This window comes from Cnephaeus nilssonii, assembly GCF_951640355.1.
Source record: "Cnephaeus nilssonii genome assembly, chromosome: 4".
NCBI classification, from domain to species: domain Eukaryota; kingdom Metazoa; phylum Chordata; class Mammalia; order Chiroptera; family Vespertilionidae; genus Cnephaeus; species Cnephaeus nilssonii.
Window position 1 is genome coordinate 16,085,761 of NC_137075.1, and position 27,429 is coordinate 16,113,189.

Sequence of the window (27,429 nt, forward strand, 5' to 3'; positions counted from 1 at the left end):
CTTATGCTCATTAAGCTTCAGAAACACGGACCTTCTTGAACACACGCAGCGTTTGTCTCCTTTTTGAGTTTATTCTTCCCACTGTCTGAAATACTCTTTCCACGGTTTTGGTTCCTTCTCATTACTCAGATTGCAGCTCAAATGCCACTTCCTCAGAGACACCTTCCCTGCCTTTGGCATCCAGTCTCCCATCATTCTTTTTTTTTTTCAGCCAAATGCTTTATTATACAACAATGGCATTACATAAAATTGTTCAACTTTTTTTGCATTCAACACTTTTTTGTATTAGTTTCAGGTGTACAGCACAGCATATGCTTCTTCTCTTCATAGCACCTATCCTATTTGAGATTATCTTACTTCTTACTCTGCGTGCTTATTGCCTGTCTCTCCCCTTCAGAATACACACAAATCCAGCAACACTCTCTGCTTTGCCTCTGCATTTCCCATTCCTAGAACAGTGCCTCCCCCAACAGCAGGCTCTCCACAAGTGTTTGTTGAATGAACAACCAAGCTCCCACCTATTCATTCAGAAGTTTGTTCATGACATTGTTCAATATGATCCCACTTTTCTTTAGAAATCAAATGTTCTGTGTATGGATGTGTGTACATGCCTAGACACTATACTGCTAATGACAGTTATCTTGAAGGCAGGGAGTCCATGCTTCAGGGGTTTTTAAATTTTCCTTTTCATATATTTCTGTATTGTTTTCGTTTTTACAGGGAGTATTACTACATCTATGATCTGAAAAGAAAAATCTATGATAAAATCAAGACTTGTTGCTGAGGCCGATTTGGCTCAGTGGATGGAGTGTCGGCCTGCGGACTCAAGGGTCCCAGGTTCAATTCCGGTCAAGGGCATGTACCTTGGTTGCGGGCACATCCCCAGTGGGGGGTGTGCAGGAGGCAGCTGATCGATGTTTCTCTCTCATCGATGTTTCTAACTCTCTATCCCTCTCTCTTCCTCTCTGTAAAAAATCAATAAAATATATTTTTTTTAAAAAAAGACTTGTAGGCCAACCTGAGAAATGGAGATGGGTGGTAGCAGTAAAATGGATTCAGCTTATCCTGAATTTCTTGGGCTTTGAAGGCACCTCTCTTAAATTGGCAACTTTGGTCTCTGGGCAAACGGGGTACAAAGCCCAGAATGTGGTGAGCCTACTAACTTTGGGTTCTTTTTTCATGGGAATACTCATTTCCTAGCAGAAGTGAGGGAATGTAGAATGTGGTGCACATATGCGCAGCAAGCAGATCTTTCTAATCTTTTAGCTCAGTAAAATGGGAGGAATTACAAGAAGTGAAGATAGATCACCATGGGAGAGAAAAGAGAAAAGCTGAAACTGACACAGGTGTGACCAAACATTTTGGCAGATGGGACGATTTTTGAAAACTATTTATAAAGTCCTCGACCTCACACTGGAAAACAGTAAGTTTCCCTATAACCTTCAGTCATCATATCACTTCAAGTGTGTCTCCTTAGCGCTTTTCTCAAAGCCCTGGCAGGAGCTGTCCAGACATTTTTAATCAGAAAAAAAGGGAAAAGAAATCTTTAAACTTTTGTTTATAATCTTTCCCATTTATGCTGTAAAAGTTTCATTTAAATTAAAACTCTGTATCTGAGATAGGGAATACTGGCATTTAAAATTCAAAATAAAATAGCTGTGACCAGAGAACTGCTTGTCTAAAAGAAACAAAACCAAGAAAAGAAGTTGAATTGATTTTTGTGTCCCAGAATATTAAACTTCCAAATGTCTGACTCTCAAGACCCTAAAACCACTACTAAAAACCATTAAATAACACCTCTAGTCTTGATGTTCTTGATCATCTTATTGTGAATTTTCAAGTATTTAAGAAAATACCGTAAATTCATTTTTCCATATAATGTTCAAGAAATATGTAATTTTTTCAGTTTATTGAGATATAATTGACATACAGCATTGTATACATTGAAGATGTAGTGTATATAATGATTTGACTTATATTATCATAAAATGATTGCCACTATAAATTTAGTTAAGATCCATGATCTCATATCAATACCAAAAAAAGAGAAAAAAATATTTTCCTGATGATGACACTCTTAGTATCTACTCTCTTAACAACTTCTTTATACACCATACAGCAATGTTAGAGTCATCATGCTGTATATTACCTCCCTAGAACTTATTTATCTTATAACTGGAACTCTGTACCTTTTCAACACCTTCATCAATTCCCACATTCCTCACTCCCAATCCCTGCCTCTGGTAAACACAGATCTGAATCCTATTTCTTTGAGTTTTTTTTTTTATTATTATTATTCTACATATAAGAAAAATAATACACTACTTGTCTTTCTCTGTCTTATTTTTTTCACTTCACATAATGTCCTTAAGGTTCATCCATGTTGTTGCAAATGACTAGGATTCCTCCTCTTTAATGGCTTAATAGTATTCCTGTGTGTGTGTGTGTGTGTGTGTGTGTGTGTGTGTGTGTGTGTGTATTTACCATCTTTATCCATTCATACATCAATGGACAAAAGTGTGTTATTCTGATAAATACTGAAAATTATTTTTATACTACACACACACACACACACACACACACACACACACACACACACACGGGCAGTGGTCGGCAAACTCATTAGTCAACAGAGCCAAATATCAACAGTACAACGATTGAAATTTCTTTTGAGAGCCAAATTTTTTAAACTTAAACTTCTTCTAACGCCACTTCTTCAAAATAGACTCGCCCAGGCCATGGTATTTTGTGGAAGAGCCACACTCAAGAGGCCAAAGAGCCGCACGTGGCTCTTGAGCCGCAGTTTGCTGACCATGGCACTAGGAGCCCAGTGCACGAATTTGTGCACCTTGAAAGGAACTGTGGGCCGTGAGGCTGTGATGGGTACAGGGGCGGGTCTCGGCCCATCCTCCACATCCCCACCTGGCCCCTTCTGCCATGGCACCCAGTCCCCTGTCTGCTGGCAGCCCCACTCCCGCTGCCACCACTCCGGCATGCTGACAGCACCAGCCCCACTCACACCCGCTGACAGTGAGGAATGATTGGGGCTGGCGCCAGCAGTGGGTGTGAGCGGGCTGGCGCTGTCAGCAGGTGCGAGCGGTGGCTGCTGCCCCAATTGCCCCTCAGGAGCAGAGGGAGGTGGAGAAGCCCTCAGGGGCGATCGGGGCCAGCAGCCGCCACTCACTCCCACTGACGGTGCCGAGCAATCAGGACCAGCACCAGGCACTGGCAGCAGGTGCGAGTAGCGGCTCTAGCGCCAGCAGTGGGTGCGAGTGGGGCCAGCACTGGCAGCAGGTGCGAGCACCGGGCAGGACCACGGTGTGCAGGAACAAAGAATTTTCAGTAACCACCAGAGGCTCGCCCCAATGACAGTGACCAGTGCCCCACCTTGGTCTGGCGCCCCCGCTCACCTGCTCCACCATCCTGCCATGGCCAATGCCCGCCATGTTCCACTCTCTGCCACCTGCTTCCATGCGTGCCCCCTGGTGGTCAGCGCACGTCATAGCGACCGGTTGTTCGGTTGTTCGGCCATTCAGTCTATTTGCATATTAGGGTTTTATATAGAGAGACATATATAGACATATATGTATACTATATAAAAATATGTGTGCATGCGCGCACACACACACACACTAATTTTCCTGTCTATACCTAGTAGATCAAATCTAAATACCCTGCCCTCCACAATGTAGGTTCAAGACCCCACACTTGATCTTCAGGTGTGGCGTTTCCTTCCATCCAGGTAACTTCCTCTCTGTTCTTTATTGAGTCTTCCTCCCAGACTTCATATATGACATTTCTCTTGCAAAATTCCATTTCCTTGGAATTCCATTAGTTGTTTCCCAACTAATCCAAATCACCTTCTTAAAAACTTGTTTTAAGATGTAGAGTCCAAAACTATTTTCTTTTCAAATTAAAAATCATTCAGATTATTGTTTTTAAAAATTCAAACTAACGCTTGCTGGTGTGGCTCAGTTGGTTGAGCATTGTCTCATACACCAAAAGGTCCCTCGTTGAATTCCTGGTCAGGGTGCATGCCCAGGTTGTGCATTTGCTCCCCAGTTGGGGTGTGTGCAGGAGGCAATTGTTCAATGTTTCTCTCCCACATTGATGTTTCTCTCTCTCTCTCTCTCCCTCTCCCTCTCCCTTCATTTCTCTCTAAAATCAATAAAAACATTTTTAAAAATTCAAACAAGATAAAGTAAAAAAACTTGTGTAAAGAATTATATGAAAAGAAAAGAATTATATGAGATAGTAAGTGAATGCCCATTGGAATCCTACTCCATGGACACAGTCACTGTTGAGTTTGGTAAACCCATCCAGCCATTCAGAGTTTAAGAGGATTCAAGATCATTTCTTAAAATCATGAAACTTTTATTTTAAATTTAAAATAATCACTATTTTAAATTGTCTATATCACTATCTAAATGTTAGGTTCCACATATAAGCAAATAACTAATAACATTAAATTAGCTGAATGTATGTTTTAGAGTTCTAATAATAATATTCATAAATATGGGTTTGGGATGGCAACAGTCAATAATATATTACACTTTTATTATATAACTAGAGACCCGGTGCACGACATTCAAGCACTGGTGGTGGGGGGGGGCAGTCCTCAGCCCGGCCTGCGCCCTCTCGCAGTCCGGGACCCCCAAGGGGTTCTTAGTGCTACTGTTGAGGCAGGAGAGGCTCCTGCCACTGCCCACTGCCGCTGCACTCCCCAGCCGTGAGCCCGGCTTCTGGCTGAGCAGTGCTCCCCCTGTGAGAGCGCACTGACCACTAGGGGGCATCTCCTGCATTAAGCATCTGCCCCCTGGTGGTCAGTGTGCATCATAGCGACCGGTCGTTCTGCTGTTCAGTCGATTTGCATATTAGCCTTTTATTATATAGAATTTTCCTGATCTAAATGAGAATATAAATTTTGTCCCAATTATTTTCACATCTATATCATCTTCCCAAGAATAGAGACCTTGTTTCCAACTTCCTGTATTTAATAACAAATTGTGCCTCGCCAGTATTATTCAGACCTTTGCTTAATAATAAATATGAATGAGTTTTCTACATCATATAATAAATATTATTTTAAATATTTTTCATATGTAAGTTGGCTCAGGTTGTATGTAAGGTTTGTTCTGGAAATATGTATGGATTTTTGTTGTTAAGATACAAGTGAGTTTTTGGGTGGGTGTTCTGCTCGCTTATATGCTGATTCTAGAGGAGCTCATTTTATGAAATGAAAAAATCATCTCTCTAAAGGGAAAGAAGCCATCTATGACAGATCAGATTAAAAACAAAACAAACAGAACAAAACAAGAACTCCCCTAGTATGACACAAAAATCTGAAAGGCAGAGCTGGTTACAATCTGATTGTATAGATTGAGACATCAACTTAGACCTCATCTACTACAAGGCACTGAACCTCATGTACACTGGCTAAGACAGTTTTCTTTCTCATCTCACCCACCCTTGAGACAGACACATGTTCACACACACATACACACACTCAGACACACATACTCAGGCACATGCTCAGACACACATTCACCCGCACACATGCACACATATATCACTCTTTAGCTCTGACCTTTAATGATATGCTCTCTGCAAAGCTGTCCCTGATACACAAAGAGCCTCCCCGCTTTTAGTCCTGGACAGGAGCTCTTCTTCTGCACATCTAAAACCTTCTTCACTTTCTGCTTTCACAGCACCTACGCTAAATTAGAACTGGCAGACACTAATCTCCTCATCCATTGGACTTGAATGTTGTGGGTTCAGAGAGTATGTCTGTCTTGTTCCCTTCATGGCAGTCCCATTAGCCAAGCCAGTAGCTTGGAACACATCCTTGACAATCGTCAATCCTACTGTCCCAAATTCCACTCAGAAACCAATGCCTATTTATTCTCCCTTCTAAAGGTCTCTCAAGTCCATCTACTTCTATCCATCCATGTTGCCACTTCCCTGCTTGTGACCACCATTTCTTGAAGCCTCCGTTTCTGCAATGGCCTCCTAACTGGTTTCCCTTCCTCCAGGCTTGTGACCTTCAAATGCATTCTCTATCCTGAAACCAGAGTTCTTTCTAAAATGAAAGAAATCTTAAAACCAGGCTTATACCACCTTGACCTTGGCAGCGGCATCTCTTGTCATTCGCAGCCACAGTGGTTTTCTTTCAGCTCCTTGAATTTTTATAGCATCTCTCATCCCTAGGTTTTTCTCACACTTGGAATAATGACCTGGGATCAAATATCTTGCTATAGATGTAGCTGGGGAAATGAGAAATCTCAATATGGCTTATATGTCACCTTCCAATTGGCAGGAGGACAGCATGCTTCTGTTTAGTGCCCAATAATTTATTTACTTGAAGAAGTAATGAAAACCTCTCAGCATGGGAATCTCAGGAAGGAGACTAAATGACATAAATCTCTTCAATATGACCTCAAAGCAATCCTTTAAATACAGGATATGATTGGGTTTCAGGATGAGGGTTCTATAAACTTGCCTCCCAATAGCACTTGAAAATGGATTTACATTAGCTCCTGATGTATGCTTGCATTTCCCTCAGGTTCTCACTCTGTTGCCAGACGATGTTGTAATAAAAAGGGTCCCAATCATCATCTACCAAAATGGTTCATTTTGTGGTTAGAAAAATCACCATTCCCGATGTTACACAAAATAGGCAATTCAGACTTCAAACTTTCTGTGTCTGCAATGTAGCCTTATGGAAGTTTAACACCCAAGATAGAACTGTAATCTGGGAGATCTTAAATTCCACCCAAATCAGGCAGGACCCATACGATATAGTGAGCAGAGGCAAAATATATTCCTTCTGCACATAAATTCAGATTTATAATTCACATGGTTGCTATGCACTGCCCGTGACCCTGTTACTTCTCAATTTATTCTGCTACTATTTACATGTTCTCCTTCTCCCAACCTTCTCTGCCTCCTCACTCTCAGCTGATAATCTTGCTTCTTATTTCACTGAGAAAATGCAAGAAATAAAAAAAAATAGTTTTCTTTGTTCTATCAACAAATGCACCAACCTACCCTGAGTTGTCTCCTCACTCTGCCTTCTTTTGTTACTAAGGATGAATTTGTCCACCTCTAAGGCCAATCCTTCCATCTGTATAAGAATTCCACCCATCCTTTTTTATTTTTTTTATGGATTTGTTCCTACCTACACCCCTTCTCTTTCAGTCATCATTGTTTCCCTCTCAGCTGAGTAATTCCTATTAGACTGTAAGCATGCTATAATAGCTTATTGGGTGTTACATTCTGTGGTCCCATCTACTCAGCAAAACTCCTTGGGAAAAAATGGCTATACAGATGCGCTGCCTCCTGTTGGCCTCTTTTTCTCTTGACACACTCCACTGGACTGCTTCCTTTGGTTATTAAGAACTTTCCTTTGCCAAGTCAAATGGTTAAATTTCAGTCTTCATTTCACTCCACCTCACAAGACTCTTCATTGGCCTCATGACTTCTTTTACCTAATTGGTCACTCCTTTTTTTAAAAAAGATTATCTTCATTGTTGAAAGTATTACATATGTCCCCTTTTCCCCCACACTGACCCCTGTCAACACCACATACACACACACACACACCTCCCAAGCCTACCGCACTATTGTCTGTGTCCATGGGTTATGCATATATGCATATAAGTTCTTTGGATAACCTCTTTGCCCCCTGATGGCCCCCCTTCCTTCTGAGATTCTTCAGTCTGTTCCATGTTTCCATGTCTCTGGCTCTGTTTTGTTCATCAGTTTATTTTGGTCATTAGCTTCCACATATAAGTGAAATCATGTGACACTTGTCTTCCTCTGACTGGCTTATTTCACTTAGCATAATATTCTCCAGGTCCTTCCATGCTGTCTCAAAGGGTAAGAGATCCTTTTTAGTGCTGCATAGTATTCCATGGTGTACATGTACCACAGCATTTTTATCCACTCATCTATTGATGGGCACTTAGGCTGTTTCCAAATCTTAGCTATTGCAAATTACACTGCTATGAACATAAGGGTGCATATATTGTTTCTGATTGGTGTTTCAAGATTCTTAGGATATATTCCTAGAAGTAGGATTACTGGGTCAAATGGCAGTTCCATTTTTAATTTTTTGAGGAAACTCCATACTGTTTTCCATAATAGCTACACCAAGTCTGCATTCCCACCAGCAGTGTACTAAGGTTCCCTTTTCTTTACATCCTCGCCAGCACTTGTCATTTGTTGATTTATTTATGGTAGCTATTCTGACAGGTGTGAGGTGGTACCTCATTATCATTTTAATTTGCATCTCTCTGCCTATTAGTGACTTTGAATATTTTTTCATGTGTCTCTTGGCCATCTATATGTCCGATTTGGAGAAATGTCTATTTAGGTCCTCTGCCCATTTTTTAGTTGGGTAGTTTGTCTTGCTTTTGTTAAGTTGTATGACTCCTTTCTAATGTCCTTTTAAAAATGTTTTTGATTTTAGAAAGAAAGCACCTATACAATATCACACAACCATTAATATGTCATTAACAAAATGCACAACTATTCATACAAAAAGAAAGGAACTATGTACCACTTCCTATCAGGTCAGTTCAAGAGGAGTTTTGACACCAAATGATTCACAAAAACCTTTTTTATATTTAGGGCTATTTGGATTTTAAATTTTCAGATAAGAGATTATGGACCTGTATCATGGCCTCATAGCCTGTTCATGAGCCAAAATAGCTTTGCCCACCTTTGCTATTTGCTGCTAAGTTTTTCTTTAGTTTGTGTGATGGTGGAAAATGATATTCAGTTAAATGCTCCAGATCTTTTCCTTTTCCATAGACCATAGTGTGATTATTCCTCAAGAACAAAATTACCAGAATTTACTTTACCATCCTTCCCTTAGCATTACTGCACATTTTACTTAAATTAATTTTGCTCTCATGTTAAGGAAGTAAAATCTACCTTGAAAATTCTATTTAAATATATTATATAGTCTTTTGACTTGTATATAGCAACCAGAAGATAATTTTTTATTATATCTATGCAGTATACAATAGAGACGTGCAGGGTGAAGCAAAAGTAGGTTTATAGTTGTGAGTACACAAAACAGAGTTTATTCTTGTACTATTACTTATTAATTATTGTATTATTTTCCATATGAATAACTGTAAACCTACAGTTTGCCCCGGCCTGTATTAGATTTTAGAAGGATTAATAAAAAGGGACCAAGACACAATGTCTCAAAAGAATGAACACAAAAGGCAGTAAGAAGGCCTAATTTCAGCTTGTCCATCTTTGCTGGGGCCTGACTTCCTTTTTGTTAGCTCATTCTAAACAACACATTTTTGTGAATATGCATCACATTCACTTAACTTCCTTTCCAGATGAACTATCTTTATTAAATGTTTGCCATGAATGGGCAAACAGAGTTTATGTGGGCTGTAAGTATCTATGGTTCGTTTGGTATAGTATAATGCAATCTAAGGTGTAGCAATTATGCATAATATTTTCTCCCAAGCTTGATAAACCATCTGGGAGCAAAAAAAAGGGGGAAAGCCTAGAAAGTAATTCATGCAACCCCATGAATGTACGGCATTTTAAAACCTTATATTTCTCTGATATCCTATCCTGGTCAGTAGCATATATATATATATATATATATATATATATATATATATATATATATATATATATATATAAAATCTGAGCTAAAAGAGAAGAAAATTAGTTTGACTATATATACCTTAAAAATTAATATAATCTAAAACTTACATTACCTGTGGTACCAGTTCTGGTCCCTCCAACACAGTTGCTAATTTTGGTGTGATACTCAGGCCACTTCCCTAACCTAATGCTTCCATACACAGCTATCTTCTACATGTCATTCCATTATATCTGACATACGCACTGCTAAATGTGCCTATGTTGCTGAGCTTTTATATACTACAGGCTCAGTGCATGAAATTCATGCACGAGGAGGGGGGGTCCCTCAGCCCAGCCTGCACCCTCTCGCAATCCGGGATCCCTCGGGGGATGTCCAACTGCCGGTTTAGGCCCAATCCCTGCAGTCGGACATCCAGCAGTCAGACATCCCTCTCGCAATCCAGGACCACTCGCCCCTAACCACTCACCTGCCTGTCTGCTTGCCTCTAACCGCTCACCTGCCTGCCTGATCAGTGCACATCATAGCGACTGGTCATTCCAGTCATTCTGCCATAATGGTCACTTAGGCATATATATATATATATATATATATATATATATATATATATATATATGTGTGTGTGTGTGTGTGTGTGTGTGTGTGTGTGTGTCTTACATTTCTAACCACCATTAAGATTACATATTGCACTAGAGGCCCAATGTGCAAAATTCATGCAAGGGTAGACCTTCCTTCCCCGGCTTCCCTCCAGCCACCCGCAGGCACCAGGGACCCAGGCTGGCTTCCCTCCGGCCACCGCAGGCACCGGGGACCCGGGCTGGCTTCCCTATGGCCCCGGCTTTGTCCAGAAGGATGTCCAGAATGATGTCCAGAAGGACATCCAGTCTAATTAGCATATTACTCTTTTATTATTATAGATGGTATATATATATATATATATATACACACACACACATGTATGGTATACTTTATTTGTATAAAACAGTCTAGAAATTGTAAATAGAAATAAAAACTTAGCCTTGCTTTTCACAGCCAAAAAAATACTGCAGATGATAGCACATGTACAAATAAACATAATACCGGATGGGCTGTATTAAGGACTTCTTTAAAGACCTATCTGAAATATAAAATAATCCAGATGAGGAAAGAATGCATGTCATTGGGCAGAAATGGAAATGGATTTGGATGGATGTGAGATCTGAACAGGATCTTGAAGGACAAATGGGACTTTAGAAAAAGATAAAAGGAGATGAAAAAGTAGGGTTATTCTAAGAGGGTGAATAGCATAAGTAAAGTTGCAGAGGCAAACTATTTCATGATGCAACTGAACCACAGGAAATAGAGCATAAACATTCTGGGCTAGATTTTCTGTCCATTTGGATTTCCCATTGCATCTCAAACTGAAATATTTCCCAATAAGATATATGTTATCTGCTAACATTCTAGCCATTTTCCCAGTTCTCATGCCCCTAACTTCAATAATCACCTTAACTTCACTTCATCATATTTAATATTCACTAAATATTTAATATTAATGTGTTTTATACATCCTTCTCAATTCTCCAATATTTCTCTAAATGTCAGTTTGCTCCAGGACTCAATCTCAACTTGGATCTTCCATCCTCCCTTCCCTCCTCTTCCCTTCTCTTTTCCTTTTGCTTCTCCTCTCCTCTCCATTCACACTCACTCCCTAAGTCATGATCTTAACTATCATCTACATTCTTATAACTTTCAATTTAAATCTCCAACCTCTTGCCTGAACTCTGGATTTATTTATCCAACTGCCCATTTGACATCACTTGGATATCAACAAGCATCTCAAATTTTACATATCTGTACTCAACTCTTGATATCTTCCCTAAGACTTGCTCCTTCCTGTCTCAATCCCATTCCTCCAGTCACTCCGGTCAAAATGTTCTCTTTCTTCTGTACTCTTTCTCTGATCCACAATGAAACCTTACCAACTGCACTTTCAAACAAATCCCAAATCCAACCATTTCTCAATCCTAACTGCTATCCCTCAACCTAAATCATACTTCTCTATCACTGGACAATGGTCTCCTTGCTTCTGCTCTTGCTTGACTACAGTCTATTAAACAGATCCTTCTAAAAACACAATTCAAATTATGTTACCTGCCTACTCAAAAGCACCATTGGCCGCCCATTACTCTTGGCATAAAATCCCAAGCCCATGCGTTGGCCTTTAAGGTACTATAATCTTGCCTATACCTGGCTCTCTGGTCTCATTTTCTATCACTCTTTCCTATAGGGGAGATTGTGCTGTATTGTCTGGGTGGGCCTAATGTAATAACAAAGATAATTTAAAGTGAAAGAAGGAGGCAGAAAAGGAGAACCAGAAATATGGGAGTATGGGAAAGACTAAGCTGACATTGCTGGCTTTGAAAATAGAAGAGAGCCATAGAAGCTGGAAAATGCAAGGAAACAGATTCTCCCTGAGAGCCGCTAGAAAGGAACACAGCTCTGCCAACACCTTGATTTTAGCCCAGGGAGCCCTGTTTTAGACGGCTTCCAAATATGTAAGAAAGTCAAATTGTGTTGTTTAAAGCCAATAAGTGTGTGGTAATTTATCACAGTGGCAACAGGAAACTAGTATCCCACTCAATCTAAAATAAAGGTATACACACACACACACACACACACACACACACACACTCACACACACACCACTCTCTGTCCTCTTGTCCTTACCTTACTCTTTCTCAGTTTGTCACTGGCTATTCATTGTAAACCCCACAAAGGCATGGCGCTGCGCTCTGTTCATGGCCATTCTTCCAGCGTCTGAGACAGCATTTGCTTGTAGAAAGTCACTAACACTCTTCCAGTCACTGAAATTTAATTTTACTACTTGCTGACACTGATTTTTACTTTCAATTCCACTGCTCCCTTTAGATAACATTTTTATAAGTAAAAATGGGTTAAAATTAACCAAAGCGTGCTTTAAGGGGAAAAAGACATTATGACTTACTAGGAAGTCACTCAAGGAGCCTGGCTGAATGAATGTAGGGCATTCAGTCTTCCAAGACAATGGTATTTGTGGTAGAGAGAGGGGACCAGCTGGAATAGGTTGAGGACTGGCTGCTGATACAAAAGTCTCACTTATCTTCACTTCCGTTGAAACCCCTCCATTTCCTTGTCACGTGTCTTTTCTCTACCATAAGTGTGGGGATTGGGACTGTATCCCCAAAGAACTACTTTATTACCATCTCCCAAACACATGTCCTGCAAAATATGTCCATTACAAATAAAAGAAAAACTGTTTTAATTGTGTTTCAAAGACAACTTCTTTTATTGTATTCCCTTCCTAGTATTCTCTTAAACATTGTAGATATAATTTTATAGTTATGGATAAATAATGTGTTAGATATTCTAATAAGTTGACATGGCTAGCTTTCTAGGCATTCTTTGGACTACCAAAGGTGAGGAGAAGAAATAAATGTCAATTCCTGGTGGAAGCTTTAACAGACAACATGTAATTTGCCACATACCCTTTCCATTAGGGTGATCCTGAAAACACATGTCAATAGAAACCTTCATTTTCCAGTCCTTGGGTGACTCGAGTTAGCAGAGCCTCCCTACCAACTCATATTAAGCATAGAGTGTGAATAAGCAATAAGCCTTCCTTGTTTTAAGCCAGAGATTTGGGGCCATTGTTACTACAGAAATACCTGGGCATGCCTTGGCCTAATAAATGTGAGGAGAATTAATGTCCTATTGTATGTATCCAATGGGTTTCTTTCATTTGTAAATTCTCAATGCCTTTTCTAGGAAAATATGCATTGTGAGTCTCATAGAGGGTGTGATAGTCAATTTTGTGTTCACTTGACCCTGATGATGGCGTGGGCAGATATTTGACTAAACATTATTTCTGGAAGTTTCTGTCAGAGTGTTCCCAGATGAAATTAGCAGTTGACTTGGTGGACAAACTAAAGTGGTTTGCCCTCCCCAAGTGGGTAGGCATCATCCAATTTGTTGAGGGCCTGGAAAGAACAAAAAGGAAGAGGAAAAAAGAATCTGGCCTCTCTGCCTGGCTGCCTGACCTGAGACACTGATCTTCTCTTGCCCTCAGTGCTCCTGGTTCTTAGGCCTTTGGACTCAGACTCAATCATAACACTGACTTTGCTGGGCCTCCTGCTTGCAAATGGCAGATCATGGGACTTAGCTTCTAACGTTGTGTGAGCCAATTCCTTAGAACAAGTCTCTTCCTTTATATACAGGGGTTTATATATAAAAGTAGGTTTATAGTTGTGAGTATGTGATACACAGGTTTATTCTTGTGTTATTATTTATTAATTACTAGAGGCCCAGTGCATGAAATTCGTGCACTGGTAGGGTCCCTAGCAGCTGTTGGCTGCAGGCCGGGTACTCCCTTCCATCCCCTGGCCGGCCCTGCCCCCTGGGTCAAACTCCCTACGAATTCCCAGTCGAGGGGACAATCTGCATACTATGCTTTTATTATGTAGGATTGTATTATTTTCCATATGAACAACTGTAAACCTACTTTTGCCCCACTCTGTATACATTCTATAGGTTATGTTTCTCTAGAGAAACTTGACTAACACAGGAGGGGAGTGAATGCAGCCATTTCCAAATTTATCTGACGTGGAAACCTTTTTTCACGCTCAGTATAAAAGAGATCTTGGGAAATGCTGCTGCAGCCTTCACTCAGCAGTCCCTTCATATGCCCCCACCATCTTTCACTCTTTCCTGCCCAACCAATATTGTTGACAAGTATGTTGACATACTCTTAACTTATGTAAACAGATATATCTTAGCTCTACAGAATATTTACAAACCTTACTTGGGAATGAGTAGAATGGTGCTCCCCAGAAGAAATACTCTAAATAGATGTTTTAACTCATCACTGGCACATATGTAATGTTTTAAAGAAAAGAAATACCTGATTATTGTACATAACAGATCACGAACTAAGCACCAAATCGTATTGTGAAATTTCATACTGCTTCGTAAGTTTGCCTGGACATTCGTACTCTATTAAATGCCATCCACATTCTGAATTATCTGCACCTGCAGCCACTCTGACTTTTGCCCATGGCCTCTCATTACAAGTTCTGTGAACTGACTGCATTATAAGAAGTTTGTGAATTGATTTCCCCGGGCCTACCTAGCATACTCAGGTACACTGAAAGGCAGTTTTACTCACAAACATCCCTCTTATTCTAAAAGGCTCTAGAAACTGCCATGTCAAATCTATATTTCTATTGTTTTTGTTGTGGTTGTTGGTAATCCTCACCTGAGGATATTTTTCCACTGATTATTAGAGAGAGTGGAAAGGAGATAGGGAGGGGGGAGAGAGAGAGAGAGAGAGAAGCATGGATGTGAGAGAGACACATCAATTGGTTGCCTCCCCAGAAGGCGAGGCTGGGGATTGAACCTACAACCCAGGTATGCACCCTTGATTGGGAATTGAACCCATGACCCCTTGGTGCACAGGGACACTCTACCACTGAGCCACCCTGGCCAGGGCTCTCCTGGTTTAATCTATAATGAATACAGGTGATACACTGCATGTTCTTATTTTTAAGCATATAATTGTTACTAAAAATACCTTAATTTTTTTGTAGTTTGAAACATAAGTGCCTCTATGTAAATATTTCTAAACCATCTATACCCAAGACAAAATGACGGAGCAACTAAGACTGTCATCAGCCAATACAAAACCTTAATTATAAACTTTTTAAAATATATTTTATTGAGGAAGGGAGAAGGAGAGAGAGATAGAAGCATCAATGATGAGAGAGAATCATTGATTGGCTGCCTCTTGCACACCCCCTACTGGGGATCGAGCCCGCAACCCAGGCATGCGCCCTTGGCAGGAATCAAACCTGGGACCTTTCAATCCGCAGGCTGACGCTCTATCCATTGAACTAAACCAGCTAGGGCTTAATTATAAACTTTTATTGTTAATCTTCATAACATCACCGAACACGATAATTTCATGCAGAAATTTCTTACAGATGGTTTTTGTCATTACTGTTCCTAGTCATAATGGTTTGGAAAATAAGAAAGAAATGTATTTGAAAAAGAAAAATAATCCCTATCTCCCAGAAGCTTCTCATTGCGATATTCCTTCTCATACTCTTCTAAGATTGTAGATACAATTTTGAATTTTATGTTTTCACTTAGCATTAAAACAAAGCATTTTCCCATATTATACTGATTCGTGGTAGACAATTTTCATAGTTATATAAGACTTAATTTTGTGATTATGTCATAGTTTACTTGACTATTTATACTTGAGGATATTTGAAAATATTATTTTTTAGTGTTACTCCCCCTTTCTTCTAAAAAGGATTTGCAGCCCTGGCCAGTGTTGCTAAGTGGTTAGAGTGTCATCCGCCAAAGGGTCTCAGGTTCGACTCGTGGGTTGCAGGTTTGATCCCTGGCCCCTGTCAGGGCATGTTTGAGAGGCAACCAGTCGATGTGTCTCTCTCACATCGATGTTTCTCTCTCTCTTTCTCTTTTTCTCTCTCTCCCTCACTCCCTCCTTTCTACTCTCTCTAAAAATCAATGGAAAAAATACCTTCTGGTGAGGATAAACCTAAAAAATAAAAAGGGATTTGCAACAACTTTATTCATTTCTGAGACATATGTCCTGTTCAGAATTGTAGAAAGAGAAAAGCCTGATGCTCCAGAAAATCATTTCTGGAGGATAAGATGTTCTGGGTGGTGGCCAGCCAGTGTGGCTCAGAGAATTGAGTGTCATCCCATGCACCAGGAGGTCACTGGTTCGATTCTAGATCAAGGCACAGACCCACATTGCGGGCTTGATCCCCAGTGAGGCAGACGATTGATGTTTCTCTCTCTCCCTCTCCCTCTCCCTTCCTCTCTTTCTAAAATCAGTAACAATATATATATACAGTATTTATATATATATATATATATATATATATATATATATATATATATATATATTTAAAAAAGAGAGATGTTCTGGGTGGTGAAGAAAGAGGTACCAGAACGTGGACCCAGAATGAGTGGGAACACGTGTGTACAAAATACACATATGAAAAATAAGCTGTGCTATGATGTGTTGTGCTCTAAAGATAAAGTGTGTAAGCAATGTGGCAAGAGGGAGGTGGCTTAGTTGGAGACATCTGGGCAAATCATAGGGGAGGATAACTGAAATCTGAAAGGGAGCCATAATCTGGCTGAGGGAGTTGACTTGTCACCGCTACACCTGGGGGGAGATACTCTGTGTCATGCGGGCTGCGTACGCCTATTCCCACAGCAGTGGTGTGTGCCCTGCTCTCTAAGCTCCGTGTCCTGGAAATCAGGGCAGATTGATATAGAGGCTTTTCAATGTCACATACAAATCTGTGTTCATATGTTCAATATCAGACCAGGAGAATAAAACGGACCTGATGTTAATAAGAAAAGTATTGCAGTGCAGGTGTACTAATTTTGATAACTACAATAATGTGTTTGAAGCTAGATCTTCTTGGTTTAATGACTATCAACAAGGGGTCCCAGGCCTGAATTTCAGTAAGGATGTGAGAATTACATAAGTGTGGCTGTTCATTGCAAAGATTCATGCTTACTCAACATGTTTTCATTCATAGTTTTCTTACCAAACACATTCTGAATGTAACATCCTTTATTTAAAGGTCCTAATGATGATCTAATGATTCGCCCTCACTTAGAGGCAGTAGCCTAAGCATTCAGAGGGCATATGTCCTTAAACTTCCAGTTATTATTACTCAGACCTTTCTTTAGTGTCCATATGTTCATAGCAGTGGCCACAAAACCACATTTAATCATCAGATCTAATATATAGCTCTTTAGCATTCTCTAAAATGCCTTTTTTTCTCATTTTCCATTTACATGCAGTAAAATCCCCTGTTGGTGATGTATAGTTCAATGGGTTTTGGCAAGTACATTCAATTGAACCCCCCTCAAACAAGACACAGAAAGTTCCATCACCTCCCCAAACGCCCTTGTTCTGCCTCCTTGCAGACAGGTCCTCCTTCCTACTCCCAATGCCTGGCAACCACTGCTCTAAAGACGTGTTTTTGTAATCTGGGTCTTCATTTTACTAAAAGGGAACGTAATCACTGAGAGCAGTGCTTATGGATCTGGAAGCGTTTCTCAGTTTGGCAGACTTGGGGGCAATACCCTAAATATCACATCCGGGCTCTGGCCTTTCCTTCCACACTGAATAACGCCCATGCAGAATAAATAACACCACTGTAGTAAGCAGAATGTTTTAAGTATAAATTGTTTATTTTGTGAATTATAATTTGCTTATCTAGCTCAAGTTTCCGTATAGCATAACCCCAAATTAAAATGATTTTAAATATATATTAATTAGGATTCCGTAATAGAGGTACACCTTTCTCGAGGCACTAAATATGGTTTTGTGAAGGTGTATTTAAACTGAATTTTGAAAATTAAATTTTTAAGGGAGTGCTTTTTATAAGATCAATAATTATTCTTTCAACTCCCCTCCTCAAACATCCACGTTTGCATATCTGGATGGTGTCCATCTGGGCACACCTGAGCTTTTAGAGATACTGGCAAACTCTCCTCAACACAATCAGATGCAGGATTCTTTACACAGAACAGGTGAAGTTTGAGTGCACACATCTCAACCAGCCAGCTTAAATGTCAAAGTGCATTTTTCTGCTTTCAGAATAATTCCAAGACAGTTTCCTACATTTCTCCCAGAAAGCAGCACTGACCATTCCTGCCAAAAGCCTGGAAGCCTGTTCCATCACACAGACTTCCAACTTCTTGAAAGAATTTTGCAAATTAAGCAACAGGCGCCTAACGCTCATACAACTCAACCAGCCGTAGAGCAGATCTGTTTCCCATTTCTAGTTGGAGTTTCAAGGACTTCCTTTTTCTAATTGCTTCCTCGGTTGCTAAGTGATGTAGGGACCACTGCCTCCTCCCTTTTCAGATCAGGACTTGACTTCGTTCTGTCACGTGGGACTCTGAGCCAACTGGGAGAAGTTTGGGGATGTGGGCTGCATCTGTCAAGACAGCTTATCAGGGGTGGTTGCCATCCTGAATTGTTTCTAGAATAGTAAACCATCCTGCTAAACCACCCCTGATGACTCAATGGGATCAGTCCTTACAGAGTAAGCTTCCTGCCCTAATAAATGGGTTTATTCATTCTTAAAAGGAGCAGGTTATCTTTAGGCCTCTCTCTCTCTCTCTCTCTCTCTCTCTCTCTCTCTCTCTCTCTCTCTCTCTCTCTCTCTCCCTCTCTTCATTTTCAATTGAATTTTCCAGAGCCCAGATTTCTGTTCTCACTGAGCTCTGTCACATTTGTTTTATTTCCTCTGCCATTTACTTGAGTTGCTCTGACCTACATTTTTCTTTTCTTTGTTCCTGAACAAAAGCTGATTTCTTTCTGAGGAAGTTGGAAAAGCAAGACTTATGTGCCCAATATGTTTCCCAACCCTCACATGAGAAAAAGGGCACACCCAAGACTATCAAAAAACACTCCTATACCAGTCACAGCACCAGATGCTCTGAGCTGTGTCTTATTGTGGGCTCACTCAACACAAAATAAAACAGATCCCCCCAAAACAAAGGCTTCCGGTCTCCAAGCCCAAAAACAATTCTAACAAAAATCTTACCATTCCAGAGCTTTGAATATCTTAACCAAATTTTAAGATGGTGTGATTTATTTTAATTGGTGGTGGTGGGCGGGGGGGGGGGGGGGGGGGGGGCGTTGTTTTACACAAAGACACTACATTAAGGCCAGCCAATCCTAGTAGTCTTTCTCAAATGGCTTCCAAATCTCAGTGGTACCTCCACCTCTTCCTGTTCACTCCTTATGTGGGTCCCTAAGTGTGAGTGGTTCCCAGCTGTACTGCCTCTCCATTATTAGGGCTATGATGATTATCATCATTAATGAGCACATGCCTTATCTTTCTCTTCAAAATATTTCATTTGAGCATTTAAAACAACCAGGTATTTGTGTACTATGTTTTGTTACTATTATTGCAAGTTGCCCTTCCTCCTTCCACAGATAAAGTGTCTGTCATTCTGCTTCATCCACCCGCACCCCCCCCCCCACCTTTTAGCTGGAGGGCTGTAATCTCACAGTGTTTATTTAATCCACACATGGGTTTGGAAAATGTAGGAAAACGAAGAAATGAACCTCGGAGTAGACTCAGAAATGAGAGGCATGAATTTGGCAGATGTGATGATTTAAGTTAGGACAGGGCACGGTTTAGAGAGTTCCTGAGGCAAAAGTGAAAGAAATCAATTTGGTGATGGGGGGAATTTTATTCTAGTGAAGTAAGAGGGAAAGAGAGAAGGGAGATGAGAGAAGTGCTTTTTTGGAACCACTTGATTTTGTACAGAGCAGGAAAATTGTCTACTCTTTGCACGTTGCACCTCCCCCACCGCCATATGCTTCCCTAAAGTTTCCTTTTACCATACTTGAAAGGACCACAGACTTTAATAGTATTCATGCATTTGAAGTGCTAGGCTATTCCCAGCTTCCTCTGTTGTTGCATTTATGATGAGAAATAATAAAAAAAAAGTCCAAGTTATATGATAACATAAAAAAAAATGATTTTTAATGAAAAAAATTTTTTAAATAAAAGGTAGTTGTTTTTTTAAAAGGCATCTGACCTTAAATAAACTGAGGTTCAAGATCACAACCAGATTCAGAGGCTAAATATAGGCCAGTCTCCTTTAGTGTCTAGGCTGAGAGAATTTACTAGGTTACCACAGCAAACACTAAATTGTTAACACCCAAGGGACCTGAACAAGTTGAAACAATGTCATTAAAAGGTCAAATTAGTATAGAATGTCTTGAATTCAGATGTAATAGTAAAAGCAGATAGGGGAAAGTAATGATTATCTTTACAGAGGAATATTTGCAATATTATATATATGTGTGTATATATATATATATATATTCATGTGTATTTTTATATGTGTATATATGTAATATATATATGTATATATACCTGAAACATCACACTATTACATGAATGTGAGTTTGTGGGTGTCTAGCACTCAGAACTATGTCAAGCAGAACTTTTCTTCCTCATCGTGGGGAAACTATGTTGCTGCCGAAGGGCAAAGAGAAGACAGGAGGCGGATGAGGGGGACACTGACGGGGCTGCTGGCGGGAGCTGCGGCAAACCAGAGGCATATGCAACCCATTACTCCCACCAAGACAAAGGCTGCTTCCACACTCTCTGGTTCCCACAGCCCTCCACCAAAGTTCATTTCCCTTTCAGATCTTCTCTGTAGGATTTAAATACGTATTTGTGCAGCTAAGGTTGGGGTGACGGAATGGTGGAGGGGAAGGGAAGGTGAGCAGTGCCTCAGGTCCAGTTCCATGAGGAAGGAAGGCAGGGTTTGGAGCACAGACCTCTTTCCCAACCCTGCATCTACTTCTTGCCATTGTGTGGTCTTAGACATACATGGATTTTAACACTGTCTATGTCGGTTTCCTTATGCAGGCAGTGAATTTCACACGGTTGTTTTCTTTTAGGCATTAGAAATAACGTGTATAAGTGACTGTTACTAGCAGGTGATCAATAAACGTAACGCATCTGATAACGATGACTACAAGACCCAGAGTCAGCAATGTCTTTGTTCTGCCTTTTTACCTTTGGTGCCAAGATCATACCCTGCACACAGAACAGATGCTAAAACTGGAAATGGCTTTACTGGCTCCTGCTGTCCCTTCCTCTTTTTCACAGCTTCCCGGCAAATGACAGCCACTGGCACCTCCATCCTCTTGGGGGATCATGGATAAAGGGGTAGAAAAGATGTGTAGAGTGCTGGCAGCCGCTCAGTAGTAAACACCTGAGCCTCTGACTCCTTTTCCCCCACCTGTTCTGTTATCAGGCCATTCCCAACAGCAACCCAGGTTCCTGGGCCCACAGTACCCCCTGATGGCTAACACGGGGAACTTTCTTCTCTCAGTGATTCTTATCTTTTAGTGAGACTCCCCCAGGCTTTGTTCATTCCATCATGGACCATTCACTTCTCAGAAACGTTCCGTGGCCTCTGCCTTGCTATTTTTCTTTTTTGCTCAATTATTTCAGAAACATCTACCTCCCTTCCTGTTTTTTTTCCCCCTTTTCTTCTATGTATGAATCCTCAAGTTACTGTGGTTATGGTTGCTAAGAATAATAATAGGATGAGTGCATATGGCTATCAAGAAAAACCTTCTACATTTAGAAGTAAAATCAGACATCTCAAAAGTCTTTTGAGAAATTAAGAGGGTTTTTTTCAGAACCTGGACAAAAGATGCTATCTACCCCCTGCTCTTTCTCTAACTAACACTGAACTTTTCTTGACATTTTATTGTTTTCCTATTTATTTATTATTTTCCTATTTATTTAATGGCCACAATTGTACTAGTTTGTCCCCTACTGTTTCATTACAAATATAAAATATTTTCCTAATGTGGTCATAACTCAAGGCAATTCTCGTATAGTATTTCTTTCCTTTGAAATGATTTCCACATTCATGGAATTGCAACTATTTTCTCCTTTAAAATAAACAATGCAAATTAATTAAGGTAGCAGGTAAATACCACCCATTCAATTTTACCAAAATTCTATGAAAATTGATTTTCTACCTAATATAACAATAATGATGTTATAAAATAGTAGTGTGATGCAAAAGGTATTTTAAATGATTGTTCATTGAAAAACATTGAGTTGACATAATCACATTTTTTCTGAAAAGATATTTGCGTTCTTATATACCTTTTGAATTCATAAAGTTTTGGAGGTACAAATTAGAACATGCAGTGTTAATGTTCTTGAAAGTATTACATTTAAATTGTTTTCTCAGGAACCAAAGAGAAAACACCAGAGGAAACAAAACCAGCCTGAATTGTTTAAAATGTATTTTCCCTTTAATTAAATAAGAAACATCTGTCTAGGGATTTTGGAAATGAATGTAATCCATCCACACTCTGCCTGTACTAGTTTGCCTCCAATGTCCAATATTTTGAAAGAAAATTCTTTCTTTCTGTAAAGAATTAAACAGCAACATGGAGCAATGTCTGGGTCTTGCCTCAGGAGTTTGGGTCCTGGAAATGCTAAGGATTGTCTTTTCCCAGATCTGTCTTGGGGAAGCAACGAAGTTCTCTCCATAGTCAAGGTTAGGCTGGAACATCTGTACTTCTCCAAAGCATCCACTCACCCTGAAAACGCTCATCTCCGGGCGGTGAGAACACAGAAGTTACGAGGGTGTATGCAGACACTCCAGGTCAAAATATCGTTCCCTTTCTGGGCGTCCCTGGCATTTTCCTCCTGCTCAGGCTCTAAAAAAGCTGGTTTCTCTAGGAACCTGCGCAGCCCACAGCACAGACCCATCAGACAGCCCGAATGAGCAGGAGGAAAACGGGGAGGTGACGCTAGGACGGCTCTGGTTCTTTAAAGCCAGGGCCCGCCGTGGAGAAGGACAGGTATCACTTACTGGTGTTGTCGAACGGTATCTGCTTGCACGGCGCAGACCCCGCGGCGGACCACGGACAGTAGTAGACGGCTCCCCCCTCCACGATGTCTGGCTGGCTGGTGTTGGCTTTGGGCGCTCCCACCAGGACGCCGGCTCTGCGAAAGGGACGCAGAAAACGACTCTGTGGAACCCCAACAGCGCGCCTAGGAGCTGCGGCTCGGGCCACGCGCCCTCTGAGGCTGGGGTGGGGGCGGCGGCTGGAACGTATTTATGAGGGAGCCAGCCGATGGCCAAACTTCGTTCCCCTTGGACACCTGCGGGCATCTGAGGCTGGTCTGGAAGAGGGTGCCAAGAGTCCCAGTTCTTCTCTAGGTGGAGCTGTGTGTACGGTGAGGTGTGCGGAAAGAGGGCGGTTAAAAAAGCAGAGCACAGGGGCCAGCTGCTTGTGGCAAGCGGACCGCACTTGCGCCCGGACCCTGAGCTGGTAGCGGCTCCGCGTAAAACAGACCGTGCGGGGGCCGGTGTTTAACGGGCCTGTGCCCGCCGGCCCCGCTGCCCGCGCCCTGCAGGGCTCGCCTTTGTACCTGAGGGTCCCCAAGACTGGCGAGTGCCCTGCAAGCCGCAGGTCTCTAGAGTGCACCGCGCAGGGAAGAGGCTGGTGGCGGGAGCGGGACGGGACCGCAAGTGGACACCGGGAGGGGATCTTCCCGCAGGCGGCGGGACAGGCGCGGTCCCCGGGCGCCGGGGGCACGGACACGCGCGAGAACTCCCGGCACCGGGCGACTTACGTGCGAGCCGCCGGGATGTGGAAGTCCACCGCGTAGCCGAAGTAGCTGCCCTCCGGGCCGCTGTACACCGTCAGCTTGTCCACGTCCAGGTTGAACGCCTGGGAGCTGGGCGGCCACAGCATCCCCAGGGCCGCCCAGAAGCAGCAGCGGGGCGCGAGCGGCGGCGCCCGGCGGCCCCGGGGACCGCGGCGGGCCCCGGCAGACATCGCCGTCCGCCCTGGCGGCTGCTCGCCGGGGAGCGGGACCCCAGGTGGGAAGCGGCGGGGGTGGCGGCTGGCGGCCCCCAGATGCCCGCGGCCCGGCTCGGTGCGCGCGGCGCGAGCGTCCGCGGGGACAGCCCAGGCGCTCCGCCGCGCGGCCCCTGCGGTCTGCGCCCCGCGGCTCCCGGCCCGCTCGTGGCCGGCTCGGGGGCTGGCCCAGCGCATCCTGCCCTCCGCCGGCAGCGGGCGGGGCGGGCGCGCTCGCGGCGCCTCCTAGCGGCGGGTCCGCGGGCCGCGCGCGGGAGCCCGCGACTCCGGGCCTCCCCAGCCCCTGCTGGCCGCCGGCGCCAGGCGCCTGTTTGGGCTCCTGGTTTTCTATTACAGTGGCATCTCGAGGACGATCTGAGTCTTGTACGTTGTCAGTGTAAGCCTTTGCTTTCGGAAGGAACGCTCCCCGCGCAGGGCGAGAGTCTTCTCCCGTTTGTCCCAAATGGGAGAGGGTGGAAACGTACCGCACCACGAGGCAAGATAAAGCGCCCTCTTTGCATCACCTCTGCAGTCTGAAGACCCTCAGGGTGGATACATTTTTTTTCCGCCTGTGACTGAGAAAATCTAAATCCAACAAATCCTCTCCTCACCCAACTCCACCCCAGCTCACTGCAGAGGAAACTAAGAAACAAAGAAAGTCTCGAGGTTTTATTTAGAACTTTCTAAGGCACGCCGGGGCATGTTAAACGTCCTGGTCCTAAATCCTCGTGACCCTGTGTAACTGTGATGAAGACTGGCAAAGTTAGGAATGCTGGGATTTACAGTTTACCCTCAGCAAGAGTAGAAGGTATAGGATGGAAGTGAAAGAGAGTCCAAGGGGAGTCTGAAGAACAAACAGTAAGGAGTGGGCAAAAAAGAGCAGGATGGGAGGTAAATGGTGAGCTCGTTGCTGGGCTTGTTGAATCTGAGTTACTAGTGTGGGAGCCCCAGAGACTCTGGAAACATAAAATGCAATTCAGAGCAGTGGTCAGTCTGGCCGAACAGATTTGGGAGCCTGAAACGCGCTGAGTCCACTGAAAAGCTCACTCTTTCATCTCTCTCACATCAAAACCCACTTGGTAGACAGATTTGAATTTTATTTCTTTGTCTATGCTTATCTTGTCCCTATAAAAGTAGTAAAAACTAATAAGCTATACTATTACCTGGCATATCACCAGGTCTGGATAATTTCCTAACTCAGTGGTCGGCAAGCTGTGGCTCGCGAGCCACATGCGGCTCTTTGGCCCCTTGAGTGTGGCTCTTCCACAAAATACCACGGCCTGGGCGAGTCTATTTTGAAGAAGTGGCGTTAGAAGAAGTTTAAGTTTAAAAAATTTGGCTCTCAAAAGAAATTTCCATCGTTGTACTGGTGATATTTGGCTCTGTTGACTAATGAGTTTGCCGACCACCGTCCTAACTGGATAGTCCTTTCCCAGGCAAGGATTTAAGAGGAGGTGGTAGGAGACTTCTTTTCTCAATTCAAAAGTCCATTTGTGCGAGACATAGAGTCTGCTCCTCTAGTCAAGTTTTTATTGTTAATAGATGTGATATTCCCTGTAGTAAATTTCAGTGAGTAATTCACATGCACCATTAGCATGGGATGTTCAGAGCTGTGCAGGGCATAGAGGCTCGAAAATAAACTCATAGTTATCGTTTCCTGACACTGGCATGTTGACATTCAGAAATTTGTTTACGACATGCCAGCCTTAGAAATGGAACATCTACGTAGACAGAAAGCAATAGCAAAGTCCTAGCTGTGCACGTGGCCCAGGTGCCGACGCCCTGGGCAGAGTAACGGTATATTAAACAACGCTTCAGTTTGTGTAGGGCAGCACATCACCAAGCTATCCCCTTCATTACTCCCTTGTTCTGTGATATTTCTGTCATATTCCTTATCTTTTTATTTAAACTAAGGTAGGTAGGGAAAGAAAATTCTACTTATTGCTACATAGTTGGATACATATACTTGTTCCTTTCTTCAAAAACATATTCGTTCTTGCCCTAGCTGGTTTGGCTCAGTGGATAGAGCATCAGCCCGCAGACAGGAAGGTCCCAGGTTCGATTCCAGTTGAGGGCATATGCCCAAGTTGTGGCTCGATCCCCAATAGGGGGCGTACAGGTGGCAGCTAATCAATGATTCTCTCTCATCATTGATGTTTCTATCTCTCCCTCTCCCTTCCTCTCTGAAATCAATAAAAATATATTTTTAAATGTATTTGTTCTTGACTTACACAAGCCTATATTCTTAATAGTGTCACTTTCCACTTTACAGATGAGGGCATTACGGTTCACAGAGGTACAATAATATGCATATTCATAGAGCAAGTAGATGGTACGATTTGGACCCAAGACTGTCAGGTGCCAACATCAGTTCCTCATGCTATTAGGTCTATAAAAATATCCTTTTAAGTCATAATAGTAAGAATAAATATTTCCACAGTTAGTGAGTTATTCTGGGCTAACCCTTTGTGCGTGCCTGTGGGTGGTGATGGGAAGTGGCATAAAGCAGCTGTGTACCCTTTCGAGAGTGCTTAGAAAAGGGTTTGATGGTACAGTAGTTTCCCCCTTATCCGCAGTTTCACTTTCTATGGCTTCAATAAAGCATGGTCTGAAAATATTAAATGGAAAATTCCAGAAATAAACAATTCACAAGTTTTAAATTGGGTGTTGTTCTGAGTCTTGTGATGAAATTTTGTGCCATCCTGCCCCATCGCCCCCCCCCCCTCAAGATGTGAATCACCCTTTCATCCAGCATCTCCACACTGTAGACACTCCCCAACCACAGGTCACTTAGTAGCCACCTTGCTTATCAGATTGACTGTCATGATATTGTAGTGCTTGTGGTCAAGTAACCCTTATTTTACTTAATCATGGTCCCAAAGTGTAAGAATTGTGATGCTGACAATTTGGGTATGCCAGAGAGAAGCTAACAAGTGCTTCATTTAAGTGAAAAGTTATGTATGTATAGGAAGACACATAGTATACTAGTATATAGAATTCAGTACTATCTGTGGTTTCAGGCATCCACTAGGGGGGATCTTAGAACGTATTTCCTGAGGATACGGTGTGGGGGAAATACTATACCTTGGTATTCAAAGCGTGGAAGGAAAGCAAACTAACTTGGAGCTCTTCGACCTCCCTGGGAGGCCAACGCCTGGGAGAGCAGTAAATCTCCCCGGAAGCCAGGACGTGGGGGTTGGACAGGGTGGGGGAGTTGTAGTAACTGTAGGGACAGGATAGCACATTTTACTATTCTGACACATGGGAAGCATGCCAATCAGTAAGATTTGGGGTGCTGTCAATGAAACATATGGGCAGGTCTCATGCTAAATGAGAAGTTTGACAT

The 27,429-nt window shown here is 42.3% G+C and overlaps 1 protein-coding gene across 1 annotated transcript in view; it reads right to left on the reverse strand.

Moving 5' to 3' along the window:
* ITGA8 (integrin subunit alpha 8) overlaps positions 1 to 24,242 on the reverse strand; it is a 209,382-nt gene extending 185,140 nt beyond the window's left edge. Inside the window, exons 1-2 of the mRNA XM_079769464.1 lie at positions 23,857 to 24,242; positions 23,090 to 23,223 (exon numbers count right to left, since the gene is read on the reverse strand). Coding sequence (XP_079625590.1) covers positions 23,090 to 23,223; positions 23,857 to 24,062 — 340 coding nt within the window. The 5' untranslated portion in view covers positions 24,063 to 24,242. The remainder of the gene's footprint in view (positions 1 to 23,089; positions 23,224 to 23,856) is intronic.
* Between the last annotated feature and the right edge of the window lie 3,187 nt (positions 24,243 to 27,429).